This window comes from Xenia sp. Carnegie-2017, unplaced genomic scaffold, assembly GCF_021976095.1.
Source record: "Xenia sp. Carnegie-2017 unplaced genomic scaffold, XeniaSp_v1 HiC_scaffold_6, whole genome shotgun sequence".
In the NCBI taxonomy this organism is placed as follows: domain Eukaryota; kingdom Metazoa; phylum Cnidaria; class Anthozoa; order Malacalcyonacea; family Xeniidae; genus Xenia; species Xenia sp. Carnegie-2017.
In genome coordinates this window covers 731,145-740,324 of record NW_025813526.1, presented here as the reverse complement: position 1 = coordinate 740,324, position 9,180 = coordinate 731,145, and the positions used below count along the sequence as shown (strand labels likewise).

At 32.4% G+C, this 9,180-nt stretch overlaps 1 protein-coding gene across 1 annotated transcript; it reads right to left on the bottom strand.

The window, feature by feature from the left end:
* Positions 1-5,600: 5,600 nt before the first annotated feature.
* Positions 5,601-7,859, bottom strand: LOC124457429 (angiopoietin-related protein 7-like). Its single transcript, XM_047007690.1, has 3 exons — positions 7,772-7,859; positions 6,232-6,659; positions 5,601-6,102 (listed from the first exon to the last, which is right to left on the bottom strand). The coding sequence occupies exons 1-3, from the start codon at positions 7,828-7,830 to the stop codon at positions 5,693-5,695; spliced, it is 897 nt and encodes a 298-aa protein (XP_046863646.1). The 5' UTR covers positions 7,831-7,859; the 3' UTR covers positions 5,601-5,692.
* Between the last annotated feature and the right edge of the window lie 1,321 nt (positions 7,860-9,180).

The window sequence follows — 9,180 nt, the reverse complement described above, 5'->3', positions numbered from 1 at the left end:
CAGCAATTAAGTGTACATCCTTTTAAAACAAAGACTAATTTCCCAGTCAGAAATAAGAAACTTTTTCGTATTTTTGTTTTCGTTTTCTTTTTCACCAAAAAATAAATTCCTTCAGATATCCATAATTTTTCAACGGAATAGTGAACGGGGTTCATTTTTAGACAAAAGAAATTAGCTAAAAATTTAAAAATCGTGCAGGGTTTTTTGTCATTATCATGCAGTATAGTGTTACGGATAGTGTGAAAAAATTGAAGATTAGAAATTTAAGCTATATGGTTATTTGATTGTTTTATTGTTCATAAAATTCAAAACACGTATAATTAAACAATTCAACCTTTGAAGTCATCCGATTGATCAGTAAACACTTTGTTACTTTTATAAGACTTTGAGGCCCTTCACAATATACATATTAGTTTTTCTGTAGTTGGTTGAACAACTTGTAACTCTTTATTACTGTGTTATGGACTAAGAATTGCATTATTACCACATATTTGAGTAAGCCCGAGGGAAACAGTGTGTTTTGTTTATCGAAACCAACGATGATGCCCAAAGTAAAAACAAACTTTTTCTTAAAAATAAAAATGAATTTAAAATTCCATCACAGTAAAATGCTGCACCAACTATGGTACGCTTTTTGCAGAGAATGGCATGCTAATCAACGGCGGCATTTTTTTTCACAAAGTTTTCTTGCATATAATTATAGTGCGAGATGTCCATAAAAGAATTCAAAAACTTTCTTCCGTCCTCATTCATTAAACTGCTGCTAGAAAATAAAGGAGACAGACGTAATAATAACTATGAAGATAACTTTTTTTTTATTGGTTTGCTTTGTATTGTAGCTTACGTCACAGAATATGAAATGAAAAGAAGGCCAACTCAGAGGTGCAATGTATCCAGATTTTTTATGCTATTACGTCAGATCTTCCATTACTCTGGCAAGTATTGCGTTTGCTTATTACTATAAATTATACAGTTAATGGCATAGTTGTGTAAGAAAATCGCGATTTTAAAGACAAATTGGCAGTATTTAGAATGTATTTTGAAGTTAATTCGAACTCATATTTCAAAAGTAAACTTTCACAATGTGTAAATTAATGTTCTCGCACAATTCAGTTATATACAGATTCCTTAGCCATTACATGCCAAAGTAATGGCGGCCGTCGAGTTTCTAGCATGCGCAATGAGACATGCGCGAGGACACTGACTTCAAAGGCTCCGACACTAAGTTGGCCTTCTGTTCATTTCCTATTCTATGCTTAAGTGACCTCAAGTGAAGACGAAGAAATAAGTGAAAATGAAGCTTTAAACGATATTTCTTGTTGTTTCTTATATGTTCATTTAAACGACTGTTAAACTTGTTTATCCCATGCACTATGTGTCATGAAGTATTTCTTTTCACTAGCTCTTGTTCATAATTAAAGACTGGTAGTTGCTTTATGTGGTATACAGGGAAGAAACTTCTCCACTTGAAAACATTGTAAGCAAAGTACAAGGAAATGATAACGATCATGATTTGTCAAAGAATGAGTGAGTTAACTCTTTTACATCTACTGTTAAATTGATTTGGAACGTTTCTGTTTATGTTGCCTTAAATATATCACATTAAAAAGCTTTGTTTTATAAATTTTCAAAGTTAAGTTTGAGATTTCTTCAAAGTAAACAAAGTACAATATGATGAACGCGAAGGCTATCTTCGAATCTTGTGAAAGTCTAATAGAAGTTTTATTATTCTTTCTTATTTGAACTATGATGTACTAAGAATTAAAATGTATATAGCGCATACCTCTTTAGGTTCAGTAAAATCAAATGCACAACAAATAAGTTACAGAAAATGATTGCAAAACTTTCTCTAGAAGACTATATATTTCTTCAAAATTTCTTTATTAGTGTTGCCATGTTTGATTGACTTTGATAAAATTGTTATTAATATCACAAGTTATTTCTGTTCCTTCTATAATTTCATTTTTGTTTGATTTTAGTTTTTTAAAAGAAATAACACTTTGCTTTGTTTGCTTCCAATTGCTTGTAAAATTACTGTCTGGCATATTTGTATTTCATCAAGAGTACTTAGCAACCAAGCCATGTAACATATAAGATATTGATGAGTAAAATAATGTATTTTTCATTAAAGCTCGATTGTAGGCAGTTCCTATCTAAAGCAAATTTATAATAACTGCCTCATGACCGTGTAAAGGATCCGTTCATTATTTTTAGTATTTGGTACAAATATAAAAATATGGCATTCATCATGTTACATACGCTAAAGCAAGGAATACAGTTGTGGGTGTCCCTCATATAAAAGGCACCCACGCTCCAAAAGTAGTGGGTGTCCAGACACCTGGACACCGATAGCTTCCCAAGACCCTACGTGTTAGTAATATAACTAAGCCAGCGTGGACAAAAAATCGGTTAAATGAACGCTTGAGCCATTGGTTTAAGATTCAGCAAAAACATGTTTGTAAATGATGATCGTCCAGATTGGTATAGTCCTGAGAAGGACTGTTTTTGTTGTTGTTGACTGACGTTTCGACAACCTTAGCGGTAGTCATATAGTCATATAGTTTGAGCGGTAGTCATGTAGTCATAGAGTTTGACTCTGAAGATGATTACCGCTAAGGTTGTCGAAACGTCAGTCAACAACAACAAAAACAGTCCTTCTCAGGACTTTACCACCCTGGACGATCGACATTTACAAACATGCAACGATCCTTCCGGGTTCAAACCATTTACTTTAGCAAAAAAACGCAAATGCACTCCTCTATTAAATGCAAATTTTAGCAAATGTCATGTGTGTCGGTAATAAACTATTAATTCTCCACGTTGTTTTATGAGTAAATATTTTAAAAATATTTTTTTAAAAGATCGTTTGTATGTAAATAAAAAGTACTCAGTTAAATCTCCTTGTGATTTCAAATAGAATGCGTTTTGATAGAGGGCACCCGTTCTTGTATTTAAGATTGTTGTACTTAATGCACATAAAACACCAAAATATTTTTACTATAATGGTCGTGGGGGATTGATAAAGATTTAGATCAATATGTTATAATTCATATCAAACAATATCTATGAGCCCAACTCCCAATTATTGATTGCCAATGCCCATGTAGTACATTTAAAACACATGAATACAGCTGTTTTGTTTCTGGCCATATCATATAGTTAGATCCAACTACTCTGAAAATAAATGCATGCATGCTTAAGTTAATTTGATATATTGCTATATTCGAAAACCTGAAATTTCGTCTACCCTTAGAAAAGTAAATGAATTTCATTTTGGCTGTCTCGGTTTTGTACTAACTAGAACATAAAATCCTCAAATTTTGATCAACTTTGGTAAGTGATTATTTCTTACAATGTATATGAATGATGTAACAGAGCAGAAACTGTAATGTGTTTTATTTTATAAAACTTTAAGAATTAACATTTATATCGACGGAAAGCACATACTGCTGAGTATCTATTGGTGTTATTTGTTTTGCAAATGCTATAGATTTTTGTGAAATAATTTAGAAAACCATTTACTTTCGGTAAATAATGAAATGTCACATTAATTTTGTGCGGCCAAATGTGGTTCAGAAGCTACCCCTTTTACCTAAATGGCATCCTTTATTGACAAAAACTGTAAAAAAACTAAATACTTCTTTTTTGTTTTAAAAACTACAAAAAGACAAAGAGTTGGGACGTACAGTTTCGTCTTTAAAGGCTAGAGCGGGGTTATTAAGAGTAAAAATTGCTGTGTTCACATTAAAAATGCTGTATTTGGAATGAAAATAAAAATGCTGTATTTGGAATGCTGTATTTTGGAATTTAAAGAGAAGCAAAGTTATGTCTTGTCTCTATTTATTCATGCCGTTCATCTTAATTATGATTATACAGCAGGTCCTACCAAGTGTACAAAGCGTCCTCACGTTGGCCATATTTTTCCAGCCAGTTGATTAGGGTTTGTCAGTAGTTTTTAACCATTAAATTACATAACGTGATTTCTGAAAAATGACTTCGAGACTCTTTGATCATTTTCAACGTTGGGAACAAAAAAAACCCCTGGCAAGCTGACTGGAACAATGGCAGCTGATATGCGTGGCACAACATATGCGAGGACAAAAACATCAAAGGTTCCTTCTGTATTTATATTTTAAGTCATGCCTAATCTAGATTTACACTTAAGTTCTTTAATACATTTTGTGAAAAGTGACTTAAGAAGCCTTTTTTGAGAAAAACAAAAGGCCCGTTTCAAAAACATTGAAAATTACAACTATTTCTAATATTCTTCAAAATGTGCTTACTTTTCTTACGGCTACTAAAAGTTTATCTGTTCACTTTCTTACCACCCATGTTAATCGTAAAGGTTTTTTATTAAATCTGAACAACAAAGCTAAAATATGTCACATGACGTTTTTCTTGCATAAATTGCGTGATTGTCATGAAAAAGAAAATTATGTTGAAAATCCATTAAGGCTTAATTTTCATCTCAGTGAACTTCAAGGAATACGAAGCTCCTTTCCAAGCATACCAAACCACACCTTTCCACTGACCATTATATTTGCCATGGTAGTAGTGTCCATTTAGGTTAGAATAGCTACAAGATCTATACCACCAAGCACCAGTGCGTTGAATGGCGCAGCTATTATTATCTGAATCTTTTGTCGAAAATGCCATCCCTTTATTGTAAGATAATGAGTCCCCAGCAGTTCCTAAATAGTAATGGTAATGTTTGAGATATTTTACTACTATTTAGTGCCTTTTAAAGTCTTTGATTAGTTAGCAAGCTCATTAATATTTTTTGATTAGCATTTATTTAGCTTCATTTAATTCGTCGTTTACTCGTTAAAACTCTCTCAATACATATAGTTTGTGTTAAGATAGATAAATTTTCTCTTTATTACATACGTCACATGCATGCTTTGCATTTGACAAAAATATTGGCAACGAGGAACAAAAACTATATGTATCATACATTTAGATCAAGTGTCTAACTATACACTGTACAAATAAAATCCCGTAAAACTTTGAGCTTAAACTAGTGAAACTAAACTAGTAATGTTAAGTGTCGACATATCAAATACGTTCAAAATATTGCAAGGTTGAATAACTTGAATACTTAAATGATAAAATTGCTCTCTAAAATTGTTCTGTTCCTGTTAACAGCAAACCTTGGCTTGCCTTAAGGAAGACTCCCTGAAATCAATAAATCAAACTTCATTTGATCAAAGTTCAGCAACTTAGATAACTAAGTTTTTTTGTGCAGCTACTAAAAAATTAAGGAAATAGTTATATCAGTAAATTCCTTTCGAATGTTGTTGTTAAATTAGTTTGTAGCCATTACACTAATTTTCAACAAAATATACAAGCAACATTGTGACTACTGACAACGTTCAAGACCTAACTTGTCTGTCACTCAATCTTTATTCCTGGTGGTACATTAAAATTGAAATTCATCAAACAGAATTAAATGGAGCCTACGTGACCGTGTATAATCATACACAATGGAGATTTTTATGCTTTGAATAGATATTAAGGATCAACAAGTGGACAAGTGATTTCCTTTTTTATTTGTGAAATACTAAAAATTGTCTTTGTTTTTTTGTAAGAGTACACTCTTTCAATATAGTGGTCAAAAATATTTTAAACGCTTAGCCACTAGGCTGGTGCTGGTAATGATGTGAAATTTGATGCATTTAGCAGTTGTGCAAAATCAATGGTGTACCCGTAGCTTTATTGCCTTACCTGAGTATTTTCCGAGACTCAGTTTATATTTATCTTTTTCGCTCTTTACAGCAAAATAATCAAATTCAGCATATTTTTTGTTTTCCGATGTGTCTCCCATGTCAATACGAAGTTTATTTCGTCTTGCAGACGTTAGTCGGTGTATTTTATCCAAACCAAGCCAGAATTCAGTTTTAAGATTACCAAATCCTTGTTTGTAGTCCTTCCAACCGCGATAGAAGTTTACACTTCCATCTTGACGTCGTTGAAACACAGTCCAACCACCACTAGACGAAGTCATGTCACAGAAAACATTGAAATATCCCTGTCCATCAGGATCAATTTGATAGACTCCATTTCCTCTTCCACCTTTTTTGTACAGATCTGCACAGTCCTTTCCTGTTAATTTTGCATTATGGTTAAAGAACTCAAAATAGGGCAACGTCATGATCAAGTAAATGTTATTATACACTGAAAAGAATATATATGTCTTAAATGTCTCTCTGCCTCTTTGAAAATCATTCTTACCGCTTATGTGTCTTCCTGTAAGCTGTCTATTTTCTATATAAAGCGCTTTTAAGCTTTTGTGAAGACTTTTTAACTCCATTTGTATTGCTGCCATTTGTGCTTCCAGTTTTTTCATTTTTGACGAAATATCAACCATTTTAAATTCAGTCTTCTCAATTTGTTTCTGCAACCTAACTAATTTATACGTTTGTGATTGCGTCACATTTATTTTCGATTTAAGGGTTATCTTAAATACTTGGAGGTGATATTTTTGTATTTCTAATTTTTTCTTATATATTTGAAGGGTTGCTATTTGTTCTTTCATAGTTTCAATTTGTGCCTTCAATGTTACATTTTCATGAACATATTTCAAGGTGTGATTTATGTTGTAGTTGACTGTGGAGAGATCATCTTTTGAATGGTATTCTTTTGCATTTGCCAGCATTGCACTAAATAAGCAATAAATTCAGAGAAGGAAAGGTCATTGAGAAATCTTTCACATTTTGGCATAAGATTTATCTTGCTAGTATATGATGCTAGTAACGAGTATTTACCATTATGTCCAATCATTGAATTAAGACTGTTTTCAAAGTGATTCTTAAATAAAATGACACAACTGAAATTTTCAGAGAAGAAAAACTGATTTAAATCACAATTTTGATTTTAATTGATTTTAAAAATTGTACGTCAATTCATCGAAACTGTGGGATATTGCATTCTTTTTGAGCTTAGCAATAAAATTGTTGTAATAATGTTAGTTCCCTTTAAAATTTCTTTGTTTTAAGTGCGTTTTGTAAGTTCTTTGTTTGTTTAGTTAGTTCTTCTTTTTTGTTGCAACGCGTGAGAACTTGAAACGCAATGAAAGAGTGAGTACTGCTAATGACCTAAAAGAAAAGCTCGACATACGTTTTGTTGTAATTACCGATAGTATAAATACATGAAGATATGATTTTCGCACTTAGCTGGACAATTTAAGCAATTGTCTCATGAACCTGAAAAATCCAGGTGACTCAACGGGATTCGAGCCCATGACCTATGCGGTGCCAGTGCAGTGCTCTAACCAACTGAGCTATGAAGTCACACAGTGGAGAGCAGGTCAATTTTGTTGGGCTAATGAGCCAATTGTTGGGCTCATGAGCCTGAATTTTTCAGGTGACAATTGCTTAAATTGTCCAGCAAAGTGCGAAGATCATATCTTCATTTAATTTCAAACACCGCACTGCATATAACATTCTTAGTATAAATACATGTAAATAATTAACTGTAATAGATAGCGTAAAAATACTCCAGTGATGTACGTGTAGCTTGTTTAGCTTGTAAAATATAAGTTTTAAAACGAAGTGTGTTAGTGAACCAGCTGAGGAGCGGGCTCCTCGACAGTAACTTACTAATCTTGAATCACTTACATTAATTTGCAATCTTCAAACTAACAGAAAATTAGCCTTTTGAAGTTTAAAAGATAAGCAATAGAAGTATATAGAAATACCTGAGAGAGAGAGAGAGAGAAAGTTTAACAAACCTAAATATTGCAAGTTCTATTTTGGCAAAAATTACAGCTTACCCTTTAACAATATCACCAATACAGAAAACTGCTACCAATGCACAAACAAAGTTCGACATTTTGTGAAATGTATTACACAGAAAATTCGACTTGTGGAGAAGTTTAAGCTTGACTTATATACACGTATATACACACAGCGAAAGTAATTTATTCATACTTACCAGCTGAGCAAAACAAAACTTTCAGTTCTTTATTTATCGTTAATTATCGTTAATTATAGCTGTTTCAGCGAATACTTAAAATGTTTGAATTGTCTATTTTCAGTAAACAAAACTGTCATATACAATCAGATACTTATTTCACATAAAATTCCAGCAAACTGGATAAATTCCTGCAAACAAGTACAAACTCAGAGTTAAAAAGCCTGATCCCTTTCGCTTACGATGCCCACAACGGAGTGCATGACATTCGAAAGAAAAACAAAGGCCGTTTGTTTGAAGAAGTGACAAAGGTAGCAAAGCATTGAGTGGCATTGTTTGAAAATTCAAAATCAATAATTTAAACAGGAGTCTTCGCAAAATGCTTCAGAGCAAACAAAAAAACTGTCTCCTTAGTTACCATTTAAGTAATTGACGTACAGAAATAGTTTTGCTTCAAACAAATTTTGGTTGGAATAATTTTCCTTTAAATTATTTTTGACGTAGAATCAATCTTAAATCCTAAATGTTTACATGGCGCAACCAAACTTGCAAGGTAACTACTCCACAGTTGGGACTGATATACATAATACAACACATATGTTAAGCATTGTATTTGAAGCAAAAATGTATGTACGTCAACAACCTAATTTGTAATTAAGGAAATAGTTCCTTATTTTCTTTGAAACACATGTGCTGACGCCTATTCAAATGATAATTTTAAATGCCATTGAATGCTTTTCCTCCATTGTCACTTATGGGAAAAATGGTCTTCAAATTTATTTCCAATGTCACTTCCTCGAGGGCATGATGTCACGTCAATTTTTTCTATAGCAGACGATTCACTGCTCAAATGAATCAGGCTTTTTACTTTTATTTGGTACGTTTTCGGTTAAATTTCGGAATTACTTCCTAGGTAACCTAACACAGTTTTCGCCTTGAGAATACAATCAGTATCTATGTGTGGCAATTACAAAATAAACAATTCAAAACATTTTAATTGTTGCTGAAACCAACTAAAAGATAGTAATATAAGTAACAATTAAAGAACTGAGGCCCGTTTCAAACGTCTAACTTTACATGAACCGAATGCATTTAAAACAAAAGATAAGGAAATTCTTCTCATTTTCATTTGTATTTCATACGTTCGGCGCATGTAAATTTCGAGGTTTGAAATAGGCCTGAAAGTACTTAAATCTTGAACAACTAAGTATAAATAAATTACTTACTCTGAACACAACTAAAATACAAGATTATCAAACATAAAATTAT

What these genes read in the sequence shown, in the direction of transcription:
- LOC124457429 (XM_047007690.1), bottom strand. Translation starts at nt 7,830, where the DNA reads ATGTCGAACTTTGTTTGTGCATTGGTAGCAGTTTTCTGTATTGGTGAT. An exon ending in ATTGGTGATATTGTTAAAGG is followed by an intron (nt 6,660 to 7,771) that starts GTAAGCTGTAAT and finishes TTGCTTATTTAG; the next exon opens with TGCAATGCTGGCAAATGCAA. An exon ending in TACAGGAAGACACATAAGCG is followed by an intron (nt 6,103 to 6,231) that starts GTAAGAATGATT and finishes CAAAATTAACAG; the next exon opens with GAAAGGACTGTGCAGATCTG.